General features: G+C 42.4%; 2 protein-coding genes across 2 annotated transcripts in view; both read right to left on the bottom strand.

The window, feature by feature from the left end:
* Positions 1 to 22,349, bottom strand: part of ENTREP2 (endosomal transmembrane epsin interactor 2) — a gene marked incomplete at both ends in the record, with an annotated part of 358,528 nt that overhangs the window by 98,713 nt on the left and 237,466 nt on the right. Inside the window, one exon of the mRNA XM_082851600.1 lies at positions 230 to 340. Within this exon, the coding sequence (XP_082707726.1) occupies positions 230 to 340 (111 nt within the window). The remainder of the gene's footprint in view (positions 1 to 229; positions 341 to 22,349) is intronic.
* Positions 2,325 to 4,022, bottom strand: NSMCE3 (NSE3 homolog, SMC5-SMC6 complex component). The gene has a single exon (XM_082856410.1). The coding sequence runs from the start codon at positions 3,937 to 3,939 to the stop codon at positions 3,100 to 3,102; it is 840 nt and encodes a 279-aa protein (XP_082712536.1). The 5' UTR covers positions 3,940 to 4,022; the 3' UTR covers positions 2,325 to 3,099.

Here is a 22,349-nt window from a genome sequence, read left to right on the forward strand (position 1 = left end):
TAAAGACATTTATTTCAAAATAGCATTACACTAATATACTATTAGTAACTGACTTATGAGTAGAACCAGTTTTAATTTGGGAGAATTTTAAGAAGTGAATCAACGTTAATTCCTTAACACTAAAACATCAGAATAAATCCAAGGATACAATAAAATTATTTTTGAAATCACTTTCATTCAAAATCAAAGCCTATGCCCTTTATCAAAAGGTCTGCATTTCATTACTCACCAACTGACAGCCTTCTAGGGAGTTGACCAGCTGAGCGTTCTGACAGGAGAGAATTGAACCAGCCAAATTCAGCATTACACATACTGCAGAGAGCAGCATGAAAAAGGTAATCTGGAAACAAACCAAACAAGAAACTGATTATTCACTTGGAGAGACTCGAAGGAAAAATTATTTGGCTTTCAAAAAGCTTTCAGATGATCCAGTAATTATATGAATAACATTTCTATGTTTTCAAGGAAAGTATTATTAAAATTTCAAATTCATATTACCTTAAATCAAATAAAAAAGGTAAAGTCTCTGAAAAGCCATAGCCAGCAACCATGATTTTATTTGAAATATACTGTAAAATATTTTAGAAGCTAAACCTGAAAATACTATGCATTCTACAGTCTCAAAATAGTGTTATATAGTCTCAGAAATAACAAGTAATAAATTACTAAAAAGAAATCAAGTGAAAGATGTTTATTAGAATGTCTTTAAGTTTATTTCTTTTAATTTTTGTTATGGAAAATTTCATACACATGCAAAACCAGAGAAAACAGTATAACAACGCCCCGCATACCCACCTCCCAGCCTGTAAATGTACTCCATATTTATTGAAAAAAATCTTCATGTAAGTGGACCATGCAGTTCAAACCTGTGTTGTTCAAGGGTCAACTGTATATATTGTTCATATATTAAACATTATATTGTATTAACTAGACAATGGCACAATAGCCACAAACTCTTGACACCTCTGGGAAGGGTGAAAAGATACAAGGGCTTGATCTGGTCTGTAATGTTTTCTACTTTAAAATTTGAAACAAAATGGAAATCTACTGATGGTAAATTATTAACATCTCTACAAGAAAAGTGTGGGGAAAACATGTGCCTCAGATATAACTGACACTGCATAGTGCATAATGATATTTTCTGCCCCATACAGATGAAAATCCCAGCATTAGAACACCCCAGAGGGGAAAGCGGTCATTGAGTAAGCAGAATGCTTAGCCAGGAGGTAATTCATACACTGAAATAAATGCAAACCAAGAAATGCCTTTAAGGACCAACTATATTCACTGATAAAATAAATGCAAATTCCAGTTCAACAGAATAAAGTAAAACCCAGTCATCTAACCCATTGCTCCACACCACCACATACCCACCAGATTCTTCTAGATGACTCTAGTCCAGGGTTGATCAATCCACATTTTTCTTTTTTTAAGTATTTACCTCATTTCATGATTAATTTGCAGTACCTTCCCCCCAAACAATCATACTTATTCACCTGCTGAATAATTAACAGTTGAACTTCTGTATATAAACAGCATTTTGCCAGAGGCTATGGAGAAATACAATGAAAGGCCACTACACCAGCTTTTCTTCAGGCTCTTTTAATCCATACAACTACCTATGATATAATTATTGTTTTTCCCATTTTACACATAAAGAAATTGAGATTAAAGGAGCTTAAAACCTATGCCAAATCACCATGTTGCCATAGCATGAGCCGTAATTTGAATTCAGTCTATCAGACAGCCTCGAAACCCCATATGCTATTCACTACACTACAGAGACCTCTCCAACCTGGGGTAGATCTTACTTTCTGCTCTTACTGTTTACATGGGCTCTACTCACCATAAACCATGAGTTATGTTTTTCCATAAAACCATACAACAGAGTCAGACTAGAATAGTCATATTTTTGAACCAGTAATTCCAATTCGAGGAATGATTTAGAACAAGATAACGAAAGAAAACCTTAAAAAAATTTTTTTAACTTCTCCAGACCAAGAATAAACAAATTTAAGCAAATTTTAAGGAACAAAGTAACAACTAAAATCCCCCACAGCCCCGGACTGTGCCAAGATCTCTAGGTACACTTCCCTATCTAATTATCACACTATCACACACAACAACATGCATCATCAACCCATTTTACAGGTGAGGAAAGGTCTGTATACAACCTAACCTGCTTAAATTCCTACAGCCAGTTATGCAGAGGGAGGCGCTGATCCCACGTAGTCTGATTCTCAAGTAGGTATAGTTAATCATTAACACTTTTCTGTGACCCACAGAAAGAAATATATTTTACATCATGATCCAATATGCACACACACATAAAAACAGAGCAACTTCCACAAAACACTATTTACCTGAATGATACGTGGTAAAAATTTTTTTGTTAAGATGCTGTTTTTCAGTAATGAAATCTTCTCATGACTTATGGTTAAAAAAAGTGCACAATGCTTACTTGCTTCAAAAATACAGTGTTTATTATAACTATAGTAAAAAAACCAAAAAAACCACACACCCCCAAAAAAAACCCAGAAAAAAAAGGAACTAAATGGTCAGCCACACAAAAACTTATCTGGAAAAAATACAATGCATACATTGCTTAGAATGACTCATAACACTTATACACATGGGAAATATGTTTTTAAAATGGCTTTGCTAAGATAAATAGAGATATAGGCAGTTACATTTTAGTTTTCAATTTATAGACTTTTATTTTTCCTTACAGAGTTGAGTAGTCCAGAGGCCAGACAAGAGCCACTTCGTTTTATTTCCCTGGTATGAAAGCAACTTACTGACGTGTTCTTTCTTTTAAATGTCTATTTCCATAACATGGTACAAAACTTTCCAATTCGCTTTATAAAGCTAGCAAGATTTTTATACCAATAAAAAAAACAGACAGTAAGACAAACCAAAACAAATCATCCCCTAATATTTTTATAAATGAAAATTCGGAACCAAAGTGACTTATAACATCACAAGAAGAAAAGATTGCAAACACATCCTAAAACTATTACACACATTTAAGGGTTACAGCAAGATGCTCCCTCCCACCCCCAGCCCTTCCCCAGGGTCTCTCCGAGTCTGTCTCAGGTTTCAAGAGGAAGGGGCTGGGGTTGGGGCCGTGCCCCCGGTCTGGGGTCTGGCCCTGGCCTCCTCCTCCGCCAAAGCCTCACAGTACTGCGCCGGCCAGTCCTTGGGATCCTGATTGTGGACTTTGGCCACGAACTTGAGCACCTTCATCTTGCTGGTCTCCAGGTTGGTGCGCGGGCCCCACTGGAGCTCGTAGTCCACGGGGTCCGTGTGCGGGATGCGCCGGTACTCCAAGTACCGCTGCCGCACGAAGTCCTCGGTGATGAGCTTCTTCGGGTCCCCGAAGATGAGGTGCTTCTTGGTGGGGTGCACCCCGAGGCGCCGCAGGAAGTCCCAGACCTCGGTCTCCTTGATGCTGTTGCCCTTCATGAAGATAAGCCCCAGCACGATCATGAGCAGCCCGGTGGTGGGAGTGCCCTGGTCGCCGCGCATCTCCGCGTCCTCCTCCACCGGCTCCAGTGTGTTGACCAGGATGTAGGTGTTACTCCGGGGCTCCAGCTCCACCAGCCGGTACCCAAACACGTACTCCAGGCGCTCGGCCGCCCGCCGCAGCAGCTCCGGGAGCACGTCCTTGTAGTCCCCGACCACGTGCCGCAGGATGTCGGTGCGACGGATCGGGATCTTCCTCTGGTCCTTGATCAGCAGGAACTGCACCAGCTCCGCCACCTTCAGCTCCAGCTGCTTCTGCGACCGCGGCCCCGGCGCGGGGGGAGCCTCGGCCCGCCGGCCTCCCTGCGACGCGGCGCCGCCCGGCCCGCGGGACGTGCTCGGGGCCTCCTCGCCGCCGCTGCCGTGCTCGGCCTGGGTGCCGGCGCGGCCCCGGCTCTTCGGCTTTTGCAACATGTCGCGGCGGCGGGTCCCGCGCTACGCGGACACCCCGTAACTAGCGGCTGAGGGGATGAGGGTCTACGCGCAGCTCCTCCTGGCGGCCCTGGGCGGGGCCGGAGAGGGCGCGGTTGCGTCACAGAGGCTGCGCGCTGCGTCAGGGGGCTGCGCGCTACGTCATCGAGGCCGCGCCGTGTCTGGGGGTCGGTCTGGTTCGGCTGGCGGTTGCGCGGTGGCGGCGTCTCCGCGCAACCCTGCGGGTCCCAGCCGTGTGTTTTATTAGAATTAAGTGTCGTCCTTGCGAAACCCTGAAGATAGAGAACAGGAAGCAAAGGTCCTGAGCGAGTGTGCGGCTCAGCTCAGGACCGCACAGCTCAGGCCAGATCCGTAGAAAGTATCGAGAGCTCTGAAATCGGGACTGTTTGTAGGTGGAGGAGACTCCCAGGAAGAACGTGGGAGAAAAATAAGGCTAAGAGCGTGGAAGGGAAGTAAAAGCATTTCTTTCCCCACAAAACTGGGCATAAAAAGGATAAAAGACCTTGAGGACTAGCTTGCCGTCGCCAGCCGCCCCCGCCCCCAACCATTTCCTACCAGTAACTTTCTCTAAAGCCCCTGAGTCTGTTTAGAAAGAATGGTAAAGGCAGCCTTGCCTCGCAAGCAGGGCTTTCCCCATCTTTTCACCATTTTAGCATTGATACTCTGTGCATAATAAACTCCAGCCGGACAGCTGCGTCAAAGCCATCCCAGAAAGCACATTTTAGTTAGGTCCGGTGAGTTTATCTTTTGGAAAGCACATGCTCATGGAAATTGCCTGGGCCCACACCACAATTTTTGCAGAAATGGCTAAGAGAACGCTACCAACAGAGAAACGTGCTCTCTCAAGAGATTACCGTTTAATTTTGGGCATCCCTTATCAAGAATTGCAATCATGTGAATCTCTTAAATGTCTTAATATATCGGCCTTAGGACTCAATAAGAAAGAAATGAAAAAGAAAAGAGAACCCAAGGGTATCATCCCTCATAATCTGTGACGTGCACTTTATATAAATATATACATTTTTAAATTGTGCAACTCTAATAGCCAATGTGAGTCATTCCATTAACTCATACCATTTGCAGTCTGCTGCCATTACTTCCACAGAGCTCAGCAAATGTGTTCCTTTTGTATTAACTTACTTGTAAAGAAGAAACTGAATTTACCTTTTTTTTAAAAAATATATTTTATTTACTTATTTTTGGCTACATTGGGTCTTCAATGTGGTGAGCGGGCTTTCTCTAGTTGCGGTGAGAGGAGGCCACTCTTCATTGTGGTGTGCATGCTTCTCACTGCGGTGGCTTCTCGTTGCACAGCACGGGCTCTAGGCACGTGGGCTCCAGTAGTTGTGGCACGTGGGCTCATTAGTTGTGGTGCACGGGCTTAGTTGCTCCACGGCATGTGGGATCTTCCCGAACCAGGGCTCAAGCCCGTGTCCCCTGCATTGGCAGGCGGATTCTTAACCACTGCGCCACCAGGGAAGCCCCCTCATTGTAGTTCTGATTTGCATTTCTCTGATAATTAGTGATGTTAAGCATCTTTTCATGTGCCTCTTGGCCATCTGTATGTCTTCTTTGGAGAAATGTCTATTTAGGTCTTCTGTCCATTTTTTGATTGGGTTGTTTGTTTTTTTTTTATACTGAGCTGCATGAGCTCTTTGCATATTTTGGAGATTAATCCTTTGTCCATTGATTCGTTTGCAATTATTTCCTCCCATTCTGAGGGTTGCCTTTTCGTCTTATTTATGGTTTCTTTTGCTGTGCAGAACTTTTAAGTTTCATTAGGTACCATTTGTTTGTTTTTATTTCCATTACTCTAGAAGGTGGATCAAAAAAGATCTTGCTGTGATTTACATCAAGGAGTGTTTTTCCTATGTTTTCCTCTAAGAGTTTTATAGTGTCCAGTCTTACATTTAGGTCTTTTAGTCCATTTTTAGTTTATTTTTGTGTATGGTGTTAGGGAGTGTTCTAATTTCATTCTTTCACATGTAGCTGTCCAGTTTTCCCAGCACCACTTATGATGAGACTCTCTTTTCTCCATTGTATATTCTTGTCTCCTTTGTCATAGATTAGTTGACCATAGGTGCATGGGTTTATCTCTGGGCTTTCCATCCTATTCCACTGATCTATGTTTCTGTTTTTGTGCCAGTTCCATACTGTCTTGACTACTGTAGCTTTGTAGTATAGTCTGAAGTCAAGGAGCCTGATTCCTCCAGCTCCATTTTTTTTCTCAAGATCACTTTGGCTAATTGGGGTCTTTTTCTCCATACAAATTTACACATCCAACATATTAGGACAGCAAAACAAACAAAACTGAGCTAAACTAAGCAAGTGCTGGGGAGGATACAGAACAACTGCTAGTGGGATGTAAACGTCACTCACATAAACAGTTTGGCAACATCTTACAAAGTTAAAGTTACATTTACATCTGACCCAGCAACCCTACTCCAAGGTATTTCACTGAAAAAAATAAAAATTTACATCCATACAAAAACATACACACAAGTATCTATAGGAGCTTTATTCATAATCACCAAAAGTGGAAATAAAGCAGTATTTTAATGGGTTAAGAGATAAAGCAGCTGTATTACATCCATACAAATGAATAGCACCCAGCAATAAAAAGGAACACAATTACTTATAGGTACAACAGCATGGCTGAGTCAAATGCATCATGCTAAACTCATGAAGCCAGTCTCAAGAGAGTACGTTTTGCATGAGTCCATGTAGATGACCTTCTGGAAGAGGAAAAACTACAAGAATGGAGAACAGATAATTTGTTTCCAAGGATTAGCAGTGGGGTCAAAGACTTGACCATTGCAATGTGATGATCCCGGGGCCCAGGAACAAGTGTCAGGACTGCCAGGCAGTGTGGCGGGTACGCTGTGGGCTGCTGTCACAACCAGGGCCAGTGATCCTTTGGGACGGGAAGTGGTACCCAGCCTGGGGCAAGTGGGGTGGGTACAGGCCAATCGTGGGAGGCCCAGTGCTCAGGGAGCCTAAGCATTCAGTGGAGGGAGTAAACTGGAGTCAGGGTGACCCGGAAAATCTCCAGGACTACAGCAATCCTTGGTGATGGAAGCTGGGGACAGAGCACGTGGCGCTTTCCAAATACAGGGGCTTAGGGCATGAGCTTGCTCACTTGAATATTAAAGGAAATGGTGATCCTGTATGGCTGGAAGACTTAAGACACCAAGATAGTCACATTTACCGAGAAGAAAGAGGTATCTTATTTCAAGGGAAAAGCTAAATATAACCAGTGTAGAAGACCATGTGACAATGTCTTCTTAATTAACTTTTAGAATTCAGCACATTTCTAAAAAGATAGACTTTTCTTTCTGATCACACTAAGCCAATTTTTAATACTTGTCTGATATTTTTTTCCCAAGAGGAAGTTCTATCGAAGGACCTGAGACCGACAGAAAAGAAATTGGCAAATATTCTTTTTTATTTTTAAGTTCATTTGCCAAGAACCCAGCTGTTTAAAGCAGTAGTTCTCTCTAGCTTTCTGTAACTAAATGAGAACATTAAATTTCAAATGTATCTCTCTCCTAAAACCATACAGGGTACCCTATCCTTTCTTTTATACAAAAAATATAGGATGATTACTTGCTCAGATAGAATGAAAATTTGAACAGCCACCTTGTAAAAATTAATAATATATGATTTTCAGCTAACATATAAAAATACTCAAAGTTGAATAAAATAAAAGTCAAGGGACTTCCCCGGTGGTCCAGTGGGTAAGACTCCACGCTCCCAATGCAGGGAGGCCCAGGTTCGATCCCTGGTCGGGGAATTAAATCTCACATGCATGCTACAACTAAGACCTGGTGCAGCCTAAATAAATAAATAAATACTTAAATAAATACATAAAATTTTTTTAAAAAAGAAAATACTTATAAAAATAAGTCAAATAAAATACTTGAATATTTAAATAATCTGAACATACTGATCACTCCCATTACCTTTATCATAAATATCACTTGACAGTGAAAAATTAATATTAATAAGCTGGGTGGTTTGTAGATGAGACATTTAGACACAGATTCTTCCCACTGGTGTTTATAATCCAGCTTTGGTTGAAATATAAATAAAGCAAAAAAACATAAAAGGAAGAAATCATATTCAGGGAGAAAACAACTTCCCTATTGCTATAGACTGAATTGTGTCCTCCCAAAATTCTTATATTGAAGTTCTAACCCCCAATGTGACTGCATCTGAAGATAGGGCTTTCAGGAGGTAAATTAAGGGTAGATGAGTCATAAGGTGAGGTCCTAACCTGGTAGGATTTGTGGCCTTTACACAGAGGGGAAGAGCAAGAGAGTATGGCCTCTCCACGGGCACCCAAGGACAGGCCATGTGGTGACTCGGCCAGAAAGCAGCAAGTCAGGAAGCGGGCTCTCGCCAGAACCTAACCAGAACTTTGAGACAATCCACATCTGTTGCTAAGCCACCCCATCTGTGGTGTTTTGCCATGGTCGCCCCAGCTGACCAAGACATCTACTAAGGAGTTTTTATTTATCCTATTTTAGAATAATACGTTTGGTTAAATGTCAACTAATGAGTGATAATGTTTTTACATATTTCTGTGACTTTTCTGGGAGACAAACAGTTGAAAATTATGCAAGTTTCTTTCCCCAAGATCCCTGTCTACAGATCACTTCTTTTATATACACTGTAACCTCAACAATTACCACCACCACCCCGAACAAAAATTTGGACCCTCTGATGCTTGTTTAAACACAGGGTGACTTGTTTTGACACTTTTTCTAAACTCACTCCTGGTAAAGGCTGGTCACAGACAAAGCAGAGAACTCTTCAAGTCTCAGCCTCAAAAGCTCAGTGACATTACCTCAGGCAGGTCAGTGTCACTCAAAAAGCATGGTCTGGGGGCCCAGCTGCCACCCCTCGCCCACTGGCTGACCCAGTGGGATCACCTCCTTTCTCTCTGACCCCGTGTCCTCTTCAATAACATGGGGATCAGAGCTTTCCTGGGGTCAGTGGGAAGGTGAAAGACACAAACATAAAGCGCCTGGGGCAGTTCCTGGCACAGAGTAGGAAGCGATTTCTAGAATGATTGACAGTGTTACAATAGCAGAAAATGCACTCGGAGAGTAGTCATGGATTCGAGCCTGGTTCCCAGAGTAATTTCTTTAAAGAATGTCTTCAGCTCTTGTCTCCCAAAGCCTGCTCACATGCTGTGGGACTGTCAACACCGTCACGGTAATTGCCGCCATGGCCCGAGGTCCCCTCCCGCCCTTCCTCACATAGGTAGCATCACACAAAGAGCACAGGCTCCAGACCAGGACTCTCTGGGTCCAAACCTCTGTGCCTCAGTTGACTCACCAATAAAAGCTGTTTGATAGGAATGCCTATCACACAGGATAACGTGAAGAGTTTAAAATGGTACCCACTGAGCCCTCTTATAGCCTGGTACAGGTGGTCCTCTGTGGATGTCCACCTGGCCTCTGCGGGTGACCGAGGTGCAAGGCCCCCCCCACCCCGCTCGGGTTCCCTCCCAGGTCTGCTCCGTGGAATGCAGGCCCACAAGCCCCAGCTCCTCGTGAAACCTACAGGGCAGACGGCTCAAGAGATCAACCAAAAAAGGAAGAAAGAGGCACAGCGTTCTCTCTGAACTGAGAGGGGCCTTGGGGACAGAAATAAGTGGCAAAACAGGAGGTCCCAAAGGCTCCTGACTCCTGCCCTGCCCTCATCTTCCAAGGTAGCCGTGAGACAGAAGGCAAGCTGGCAGCGTCCTGAGAATTCTCACCTGCAAGTCACTCTAGGGAAATCCCTTTGGAGTAGAGGCTCATATCGTGCATGTATGAGCTCCACAAAGGAAGAAGGGCCAGGATGGAGGGCCGGGCCAGTGCTTGTGGGGTGGGACCTGCCCGGCTTGGCCAAGGGGACAGTGCTTGAGTTTCTGGGAGGAAAATAAGACCCCGGGGCCTTCGCAGCAGCGGCCTCGGTGTTTTGGTCTCCCCACCCTCTCCTGGGGGTAGAAACCAGGCTGGTGGAGGGCCACAAACTTGTCAGCATGCAGGAGCCCAGGAGCACAGGCCAGAGCATTGCGACAGAGTGCTGCCAGGTGCGCCTGCAACAGATACGCTCCCGCGACAGCACAGGTAAACACACAGGACCAGAAAAACTGCGAAACAGCCTGACAACTGACCAGAAAACAGACACCAAGAAACGTAAGCTCCCAGAGCACCACACGGAACCCCAGATCCTAATCAGAACATCAATCCAACACCGGGAGGACTGGAGCTGATACACGGGGAGACAAGAGTCAGTACTGAGGAAGCCAATTACAGAGTGAGAATTAGACCCGCACCGTCATCACACAGCTAATAAACAACTTGGAAAGTGAGGAACCGAGCAGATGTGAGTGACAATCTCAGTAACACCTGGGGCAAAGTGTGAGATCGCCACCTTAACTGTGTGGAGGAAGAAAGAGAGAGGTGATCAAACAACGTACAGGGTCTGGGGGGCACTGGCAGTGTTCTCCCTTCACTCTAGAAACTAGCGTGTCTTCTTGGGAAGGAGAACCAACCTCAAGTTTAGAAGTAACTTTGGTCTCACATCAGTGCTGCTTCTGTTAATTTCAAATAAAAACAACTGTTTAAAACCTAGACAGTGTCATTCCCTAGTAGCTTCTGTCTTTTACCAGCATATGCATCCAGGGATTTCTCAATTTATAGACACTGAATAGGAAAGACTGACCATTTCTGGGTGGTATCAATACAACTCTGTTTATTGCTTTTGCTGTTGTCATTTTCTGTTGTGCTTAGTTTATTAGAAATGTGCATGGGTTTAATATTTTTTAATGTCATCATTAATGTAAAAGGAAGACAATCCACTCAACGTTCCTTCGATAAACATATCTGTTGAACACTGTAAAGCTGTGAGCCAGACGAAGAGCTCGCCCAGCTGCAGGTAAGATCAGGGAAGCTGGCAGATTCGGGAAGACAGAGGCTAATCCAAACGCAATTCATTCTGGAAATGCAAGCGCGATTTAGCATTAGGAAATACAGTCCATCACATGCGTAGAGCTGAGGAGAAAAATAACACGAGCATCTCAGGGATGCAGAAAAGGTATGCGATTCAGCATCTGTTCATACGAAAAACACTCAATAAAATAGGAATTGAGGGAAAGGATGAGTCTATCCCAACATGATAGAAGATATATGTACATTTACAACATAAACCTCAGCTCGAAAACCAGCATCTTAATGAACACAGGAGAAGGTGAGGCTTTTCTGCTCAAGTCTGCAGCAAGACAAGGGCACCCTCCATGTCCATGACTCTTCAGCACCGAGTTCGAGGGATTCACCCATTATTTAGACAAGAGAAATAAACTGAAGGCATAAAGATTGAGAAAGAAGAGGTTAAATTATCCTTATTTGTAGCTCATGTGCTTATACATGTGGAAAGTCACGAGTCCTTGTGCCAAACAAGCACACACACACACACACACACACACACACACACACAAAACAGGAAGAAAACTTAGTTTTAAAAAACAGGTTGTAAAATAAATACACAAAATCAATAATGTTCATTCACACCAAAGACAGCAGTTGGAACACATAGCTGAAGACCACATTTACAATAGCAAAATAGGTAAATAAGTACTATCACTGGAGACTTGACAAGAAATGTCTAAAACCTGTATAAACAAAACTGTGAAACACTCAGGAAGAAAAAGGAAGTTTGAATAAGTGGAAAGATATGCCATGTTCCTGCACAAGAAGATTCAACATCACATAGATGTCGATTCTCTCAAAGTTAATCTACAAATTCAATATCGTATCAATTTAAAAATCACATCATTGTTTCCTAAAGCCAGGCAAATTGATTATACAGTTCATTTAGCAGAACAACCAAGCCAGAATTGCTAATGAAACCTTAGCAAAGCAGAACAACAAGGAAGGCTAACCATACCAGACACTATAGTGTATTATAAAACCTCTATTATCAAAACAGCATAGTGATGGTGTATGGATTCACAGACCAATGGAAGAGAATCTAAGTATCCAGAAATAGACCCTTTGTCTATGGAAATCTAGTATATGATAAAGTTGCCATTTAAAATCACTGGGGGAGGACTTCCCTGGTGGCTCAGTGGTTAAGAATCCGCCTGCCAATGCAGGGGACACAGGTTTGAGCCTGGGTCTGGGAAGATCCCACATGCCGTGCAGCAACTAAGCCTGTGCGCCACAACTACTAAGCCTACGTGCCACAACTACTGAAGCCCGCGTGCCTAGAGCCCAGGCTCCCCAACAAGAGAAGCCACCACAATGAGAAGCCCGCGCACTGCAACAAAGAGCAGCCCCTGCTAGCCACAATAGAGAGGGCCTGCACACAGCAACGAAGACCCAGCACAGCCAAAAATAAATAAATAATTTTAAAAACTAAAAATAAAAAGAATTGTTTAAAAAAATCCCTGGGGGAAAAACGGACTTTTTAATAAGTGGTATTGATATAACCAGGTAGCCACATAGAAAAGGAAAAATATACATCTGTTTTGCACAAATTATATCAGGATTAATTCCAAATAGATCAGAAACTTGAGAGAGGGAGAGATCCCATTTAACATTAGAAGAGAACAAAGAGTTCTTCCCTCTCTGACCTACAAATTGAGAAACTGCACTATTACTCACACTCCAAAGCAATAGAGAAAAGACTGATACATTTAACTACATAAAATAAAAATCTTTGCATGTCAAAACCTCACCAGAAGTAAATAAAAAAGACAAATGATACATTAGGGAGTAGGGTGTAACTTGCATCACAGACAAAAGCATAACAGCCCTCCGTATAAAGAGGACAATGCAGCTGTAAGAAGGATAGGAAATATCAGAGACCAACGCCCAGGATATACCTTAAGTTACAAACCGAGGACCAGGACAGTAGGACAGTGCGTGTAGCACGCACATATACAGGCAGTGTGCGGAGAGTGCACATACTCGCTTATCATTTTTAAATGAAAGCATAGGGACTTCCCTGGTGGTGCAGTGGTTAAGACTCTGAGCTCCCAATGCAGGGGGCCCAGTTCAATCCCTGGTCAGGAAACTAGATCCCACATGCATGCTGCAACTAAGAGTTCACATGCCACAATTAAGGAGCTGGCGAGCCACAACTAAAGGAGCCCGCGAAGCCGCAACTAAGGAGCCCACTTGCTGCAACTAAGAAGCCCACTTGCTGCAACTAAGACCCGGTGCAACCAAATAAATAACATAAATAAATAAATTTTTAAAAAAACAACAAAAAAGCAAAAGCATAAAGCCAAAACCTACGAGTGGTTGCTCTGCGGTGGGGGTGAGGGTGGCAGTGGCGGGGGGCAGGGGCATGGAGACATAGAAACAGAATAAACGGGACAGGGATGACAACTAGAATCCTCCAAAAATCCTTTGTTGTACAGATTTGACTCTGTAACAGTAAATCATAAAATGAAATTCAATCAAAACATCTCTAAAATCAGAACAAAATGAAACAGACCAGTATACTGGGTTGGCAGCTTAACTACAGAGAATGGTTTTAAAAAGACCATAAAATAAGTAATTTCACTGGATCTCTCTAGGAGTGTACATCCTGAGAGATAATCAAGGGATATGTGGGTGCTACAGCCCATCTGGTCCAGCAAGAAAAGATAAGAGAGAGAGATTTAAGTGACATAACAACCAAATACAAAAAGACAGAGGGACACAGACAGATACAGTTAGAGAAATCGGAACATTGCATAGTTGATGATAAAACAAATCACTGGTATTTATTGGGTGTGTTATTGGCATTGCGGCTATTTAATTTTCTTTCAGAGATACATACATACTTCAGTGTTTTGAATGAAATAATATGATGCTCAGGATTGAATAATCCAAGGGAGAAATGGTAGGGGATAGTGGGGAAAGAATGGCCAGGAGTTGTAGCTGAGTGATGGGTGCACAAAGGTTCAATGCATATTATATTCTTTACCCATGCGTATGTTTGTGCATATTATTAATTATGCCTGTGTCTGTGCATAATTATCCACAATTAAACATTTTTTAAAAAACATGAAAAATGAAGGTTCAGATCTCAGCTCTGCTAGTTAGTCATGTAGCCAAGTTTTTACAATGTCCTATGTTTTGGGAACCACAGTTCCTTCATTTTTAAAAGAGGGCCCTTAAATTGAAGTCAGAAGGCAAATTAACAACATAACCAAGGCCCATCATGGAGAAGAACTGAACTAAGGCTAGTTATTTTTTATATTTATATGAACAAAAAACAAATAAATACGTAAGTATAATTCTGCCAAATTACTAAGAACATTTTACTTTTCACAAAACCAAAGTAAGATTGCAAATGATGCTTTCAAGGGGAAATAAAGAATTGAGCATTTCAGTTTCATAATTACACAAAATAGCAATGCTATAATAGGACTAAATTGATGCCCAAATGTATCTCTCAATTATTGCCAAACTCAAATACCAGATGCAATGCACTAATTCTGAGTAACATCCATAGAACTACATACAGCTATTACCATAAATAATATTAAATTTGTGGGACCACAGATGCTATGCTAAGTCTGATGTGCCTAAAACTTTGCTGACATATTCTGCCCTATTGTTTCATAAAAAACCACAGTAATCAGATTAGGTTAATTATCAAGCCACAGACAAAAGATTCTTCCTTTTAAAATACCCGGGGAAACAGAATAATTTAAAATGAAGAAATATTTTAATAAAAATAGTCAGGGACAGACCTCAAAGCATTAAGGAACTAGATCTGTACACTCTCGGGGTTTACATTCAAAGACTCAATCAAATTTAAACTCATCACTTATGCAAAACGGAACACGAATCTCCCATTAAAATTATCATAACTGCTGGCTTGTTAAAACACTCAAGTGTATTACACATACCAGAGGAAAATTCAATATCATATCATTCCAATAACGTTTCTCTTTTAATGCAGAAAACATGGAGTTCGACCATAAAGCAATGGGAGATGCTACAGATTCATGCAAAATTTCCTTTCCTGCTTTCGAGGGCAACCACTCAAGGAGGCAGCAGGTGTCACAGCAGCAAAGTCCAGAACTGCCACACCTGTGACAGGTATGGGATGGCGAGAAGGAGGAGTCCAGCCTGATCCACAGAAAAGACCCGAGGTTGATGTCTGGTGAATAAAGGGGACCAGGCCAGGCGTCGTCCTGTGATGCTGCTGTGGGTGTGGCTTTTTCACCGTGGGAGGGCAAGTAATTTTAAAACCATGGGAACTCACCTCCCAGTTGCCTTCTTTTGAAAACAGGCTCTCGCTGGGTTTATCAATCGCCCACCCAAACCTGGCTCTCACAGTTAGCACATAACTCCTGATTTCAGGTGTAAATTTTCATAGTTTCCAGACAGCTGTTCATACATTGATGGCAAGTTCTCCACACACTTGGAGTAATGATGCCTTCCTGTCAGTTGGCTCAGTGTGAGAGATGCAAACCAGCAAAGATTGGGGGAAACCAGTGTCTGGATGCTCGCTCCACACATCTACTGTCACACAGCCCTTCCCTCTGCAAAACTGATACCAAGAGAAGCCACTTTGCTAAGAATCACAGGTAAAATTAAAACCTAAAATTTAACCATATGCCCCCTAAAATACCTATTCTATTTTTTGTTAAAGCTATGAAAAATAATTATTCCTCACTTCTACATTCCAGCTGCATCCTCAAACTGAGGGAGAATCCTGCAGGAAGGTGCTAAGAGTGTAAGCAGCTTTGGGCAAGAAAGAGCTCTCTGCAGGAGGCCCCTTTGTCTTGTCACCAGCCTTAAACCAGGCACCCCCAGGCTCTACTCATCTCCGGCCCAAGCACACCTTTCAAATCTTGGTAACCTGTCGGTTCTTGCCATAGATCAAAGACGTAGAAATGAAGAATAAGTAATTAACCGATGACCAGATCTCTTCCCTAGCTTCCCCTTCAGTAATCACGTGAACAGAACAAACTGTGTGAACAGGATAGCATCACGAGGATTGACAAGCCTGCACACGGTGGGGAGGGTGATGGGTCTGACACCCCCCCCCCCATGTCTACGATTAACTGAGATTACTTCCTTTTTTCCCTTTAAAACTTTCACGGCCGAGCAGAATCTTCGGAGGTGGTTTTGGGGGACACTGAGTCCACCATCTCCCCAGATTGCCAGCATTCTGATTAAAGACAACTTTCCGTTCTACCAACACCTGCCCCTCTTGAGTATTGATTTTTGAGTGGTGAGCAGCTGGACCTTACTCAGTAACAAGAGAGCTTCTCATTGCTCCCATGGTCACTGAACATATCTGAAAACAGTAACAGCAGCCTCCTTGCTTTTCCTTTCACATGAATGGAAAGAGGAGGTTGTGTGGGGGTCTTCCACACCCGCAACCAGTTCTCCAACTCTCAGACGCCAACTGGGTGTCCAACAATTCCAGTCAATTCTGACACTAACGAACCAGAGTTCGTGCAAGCTCCAGGGTTCAGGGCTCAGCCCCACACCACTGCCCCCACCTCGGAAGTCAGTCCTGAGACCTGGGGCCACCTGTACTTCTGGCTCCAAATCAGGGGTTCCCATAACCCCTGCTGAGGTTCAGTAATTTGCTAGAATGGCTCACAAAACCAGGAAAACAATGCCTACTGCTTTATTATAAAGGATACAACTCAGAACAGCGAAATGGAAGAAACACATGACAAGGTGTGGAGGGCCTTGGTGGGTGGCACAGAGCTTCCATGCCCTCTGTGGGTGCACCACCCTCCCAACACTGCCACGTGTTGACCAACCCCATTATTTAGGTATTTTTTAATGGAGGCATGATTGATTAAATCACTGGCCATTGGTGACTGAACTCAATCTCCAACCCCTCTGCTGTCCCAGGAGCCTGGGGTCTGGGGCTGAAAGTTCCAATCCTCTAATAATAGCTTGGTCTTTCTGGGACAGCCCCCATCCTGAAGCTGTTTAGAGGACCCCAGCCAAGAGTCATCTCATTAGCAGACAGAAGTCACTCATCACTCAGGAGACTGGAAAGGTTTTACTCAGTGCCAGGCACAGTGAACAAAGAACAAATGCATATATTTATTATACTGCACAGGTCTCCCAAGTCGTTTCAACCCTCAGGTTTCTCCTTAGAGACTAGTGGGGAGAGAGTAGTAGAAAATCTGGGCCAAACCCTCCTTCAAAGCACTAACTAGTTTTTTTAAACAAGAAGCTCAGACAGCTCTCGTCTCCTCTGCAGTAAGACAAGGATGTTTAGGTTGAGTGAATTACAAGATCACCAACTGTTGAAAAACTTTCTGAATTCCCAGCTATCCAAACTAATTCCTGCCATGCATTTGACAGGGGAGCATGGGAAGGGCACTTCCTGACCCCATGCCCCTCTGGCCTTCCTGTTATACCTAAGGGGGGGATTAAAAGGCTAAGACACATGTATGAAAGCACAGGGCCACGGCCCCTAGGAGCCTGAAATCACAGAATGCTTTCCCCCAGCCCCATAAACCTCCCCACGACATTAACATGGCTCCAGTACACTTACGGTGGATTTTAGCTGAAAGAGCTTGCAAGACACAAGGAGGAGCGGTCCTTAGGGAAGTCCAAGCCCAAGGGAAACAGATGACTCTGAAGCCTCTGGCACCTCCAGCAAGAACAAACATCAAACAGAAACCAAATCCCAGCCCTGTAAACATAAAATCTCACATTTACGGCCTACTGACCTCAGCTCTTATTACCCAATACACTATGTTAGTTTTTCAACAAAAAATTACACGGCAAGAAAAAAGTCTAAAGAGACAGAGCAAACAACAGAACCAGATTCAGAAATGGAAGTGATTTTGGAATTATTAGATGGGATATTTAACATAACTATGATTCATATGCTAAGGGCTGTGATGGGAAAAGTGAACAACAAGCAAGAACAGATGGGTAATGTAAGAAGAGGATGGAAACTCCGAGAAGGAATCCAAGGAAATACTAAAAATCAAAAACACTAACAGAAATGAAGCATGTTTTTGATGGGCTCATTAATAGTCTGGACACAGCAAGGAAGGAATTAGTGAGCTTGAAGACAGATCAATAGCAACGTCCCAAACTGAAATGCAAAAAAAAAAAAAGAAGAAGAAGAAAGAAAAACAGAAAACAGAAGATCCAAGACCAGTGGGACAATTAGAAAGGTAATATATACATCACACCAAAAGGAGAAGAAAGAGAGAATGGAACAGAAGAAATATCTAAAGTGATAATGACTGAGAACTTTCAAATTTAATGACAGACCTCAAACCACAAATCAAGAAAGCTGAGAGAACACAGAGCAGGAAAAGTCCCCCCAAATCTGCACTTAGATATATCATATTCAACCTGCAGAAAACCAAAAACCAGGAACAAATCTTGCAAGAAGCCAGACAAAAAAATTACACCTGCCTTGTAGAGCAACAAAGGTAAGAATTACAGTGGACTTTTTGTCAGGAAAGCAAGTAGGAAGAGATGGAGTGACCATTTAAAGGGGTTAAAGAAAAATCCCACCAACCTAGAATTCTGTATCTGGCAAAATTATCCTTCAAAAGTGAAGGAGAAGACTTCCCTGGTGGCGCAGTGGTTAAGAATCCACCTGCCAATGCAGGAGACACGGGTTCAAGCCCTGGTCCGGGAAGATCCCACATGCCGCCGAGCAACTAAGCCCATGCACCACAACTACTGAGCCTGCGCTCTAGAGCCCACGAGCCACAGCTACTGAGCTCGCATACTACAACTACTGAAGCCTGCACGCCTAGAGCCCGTGCTCCACAACAAGAGAAGCCACCGCAATGAGAAGCCTGCACAGTGCAGGAAGAGTGGCCCCTGCTCGCCGCAACTAGAGAAAGCCCGCATGCAGCAACGAAGACCCAACACAGCCAAAAATAAATAAATAAATTTATTTTAAAAAAACGTGAAGTAAAGGCTTTTTTGGTGTTTGTTTCTCCAAGAAATAAAAATGGAGGGAATTTATCTCCAGCAGACCCGACCTGAAAAAAATGTTAAAAGAAATTCTTTGGGGAGAAGGAAAATGAAATAGGTCAGAAACTCAGATTTACATGAAGAAAGGAAGAGCACTGAAGGAGAAATAAGGGAAAGCAAAATAAATTCTTTTACTTTTCATATGTTTAATTCATCAAAAGGATAACTCTCTCTTTAAATAACAGTAACAATGTGTTGGGTGATTATAGCTTATGTATAAATGCAATGATTGATAGCAGTGTCACAAGGGAGAAAAGGAAGAAATTGGCAACACTGTTATAAGGCCCCTGTAGTAGGTGTGAATCAGTATAATGTTATTTGAAGGTGAATACAGATCAGTTTAAAATGCATGTTGGAAACTCTAATCAACTATACTCCAGTTTTAAAAAATAACAAAAAAATTAAAAAATAAAATGTATATTGGAAACTCTAGAGCAACCAGTGAAAAAACCTATAAGAGAAGTATAATTCTTATGCTAAAAGAGGAGATAAAATGGAATCATGCTCAATTAAAACCAGAGAAGGCAGGAAAAGATATGGGAAAAAAACAGAATAAGTGAAAATAATAGAAAAATGTTACAAACATGGTAGATATGGATCATGTTAGTTAGATATGTATCTAACTGTGTCAATTCAACTATATCAATAATCACATTTAAATGAGAATGACCCAAACACCCCAATTAAAAGACAGAGACTGTCAGAGTGGATACAAAAGCAGAGTCAACTATATGTGGTCTACAAGAAACCCACTTTAAATATAGAGACTCAGGTAGATTAAAAGAAACGGGACGGAGAAAGTTATATCATGCTATGGTAATCGAAAGAAAGCTGGAAGATCAAGAATTAGCTTCAGACAAAACAGACTTCAGAACAAGGAAGATTATCAGGGAAAAAGAGGAGCATTACTTAATGATATAAAGGTCATTCTCCACGAAGACAGCACAGTCTTTAGTGTGTTTGCATCTAACAACAGAGGGTCAGAATAAACGAGGCAAAACCTGATAGAATTGAGAGGAAAAATACACAAACCAACTATGATAGCTGAAGACTTCAACATCCTCTTTCAGTAATTGACAAACCAAGCCAGCAGAAAGTCAGTAAGGATAGAGTTCAACCGGACAGCACGAACAGTCCATTTGACCTAACTGATCTACAGACGACTTCATCCAAAACAGTAGAACCCAGGTTCCTCTCAAGCTCACATGGAACATCCACCGAGACAGACCACATTCTGGGCTAAAGAACACACATGGACACATTTAAAGGTGTAGAAATCATCAAAGTATGATCTTGGATCATAGTGGAATTAAATGAGAAATCAGTAACAGAAAAACAGCTGGAAAATGCTCAAATATCTGTATATTTAAGAACACAATCCTAAATATTATGTGGTTTAAAGAAGTCTCAATTAAAATTAAAATATATTTTGAACTGAATGAAAATGAAAATACAGCTTGTCAAAATTTGTCATGTGCAGCTAAAACAGTGTTTATGGGGAATTTATAGCATTAAATGCATATAATAGAAAAGATGAAAGATCTAAGCATCAATAATCTGAGCTTGCACCGTAGGAAACAGGAGAAACAAGAGCAATTTAAGCCTAAAGCGAACAGAAGAAAGGAAACAATAAAACTTGGGGCATAAATCAATGAAATTGAAAATAGGAAAACAGAGACTTGAAGACGATATTGCTAAGAGAAGGGAAAAGACAAGCCACAGACTATAAGAAAATATGTGTCAAACACGTCTCATAAAGGACTTGTATCTGAAATGTATGAAGAAATGTAAAACTCGACAATAAGAAAACAAAAAACCCGATTTCAAAAATAAGCAAAAATCTGAACAAACCTATCATCAAAGAAGATACATGGAAGGCAAGTAAGCATATGAAATAATGCTAAACATTACTGGTCATTACGGAATTGCAAATTAAAACAATAATAAGATACCACGGCACGCCTATGACAATGGTTAAGATCCAAAAACTGACAGTGCAAATTGCTGCAGACCAACAGGAACTCTCATGTGTTGCTGGTGGGGATGCCACGTGGGAAGACAGTTTCGATGTTTCTTACAAAACTAGACAAAGTCTTACAATATGATCCAGCAACCACACTCCTAGGAATCTACCCAACTGATTTGAAAATGTCTGCACATGAATGTTTAAGCCAGCTTTATTCATAATTGCTAAAAACTGAAAGCAACCAAGATATCTGTCAATAGGTGAATGGATAAACAGAAACTGTGACACATCTACACAATGGAACATCATTTGGCAGGAAAACGAACAATCAAGCCACAAAACATACGAATGAATCCTAAATGCACATTGTTAAGTGAAAGAAGCATGAAAAAATACATACCGTGTACTATGGTCTGAATGTTTGTCTTGCCCCAATTCATATGTTGACATCCTAACCCCCAAAGGTGAGGATACTAGTGGGTGGGGCCTTTGGGAGGTACTTAAATTATGAGGTGGAGTCCTCATGAGTGGGGTCAGCCTCATAAAAGAGGCTCCAGAGAGACTCCTCACCCTTTGGCCGCGTTAGGACACAAGAAGTCTGTGTCCTGAAGCAAAGCCTTCACTCAACCATACTGGATCCTGGATCTCCGACTTTCAGCCTCCAGAGCGTGAGAAATAAATTGCTGTTGTTTATAAGCCACCCGGTCTGTGGTATTTTGTGAGAGCAGCCTGAACAGACTAAGACACCGATTCCAATTACATGACATTCTGGAAAAGACAGAGAACTTTAGCAACAGTGAAAGGAGGAGTAATTACCATGAGTTTGCAGGGAGCAGGGGTGGGGGTGTGTTGAATAGGTTAATGAGCACGAGGGATCTTTAGGGAAGGTGAAACTATTCTCTGGATACTGTAATTGTGGATACAGGACACTACACGTTTGTCACGCTCCACTAAACGGTACAGCACAAAGCACGGACCTTAATGTATGCAAAATTTTTAAAGTTTTTAGGAAGTAAGAGGATTCCAGGATGCAACGCAGAATGTGGCAAAACAATCTGTTTTGTAAAACTAAGAAGCAACCTCACTGAAAGGGATGGGAGGGAGGGGAGCTGCCCTGGGTGACCCTGGAGACGAGTGAAGTCTGTAAAACTAGAGGCAAAGGAAACGGCATGTCATCTGAGTTCTAGTTCACAGAGTTGCTTCCCAGGGGGTATGGTCCACAGTCCTGATACCACTGCACATGTGTCCTGGCGCCGACAAATCAGTAAACAGATGGTGGGCGGTGAGAGCCTGGCTTCTCACTGCTGGGGTGGAGGCGAGGGGTGCGGAAACTAAGATGACCCCCGTGGTCATGGATTAGAGTTGGGGAATCACTGTGGACTCATGTTTAGCTTAATATAGATACCAAGGGGTACATATTGCAAGATAATAGACATCTGGTC

This window comes from Leucopleurus acutus (assembly GCF_964270905.1).
Source record: "Leucopleurus acutus genome assembly, chromosome: 1".
In the NCBI taxonomy this organism is placed as follows: Eukaryota; Metazoa; Chordata; class Mammalia; order Artiodactyla; family Delphinidae; genus Leucopleurus; species Leucopleurus acutus.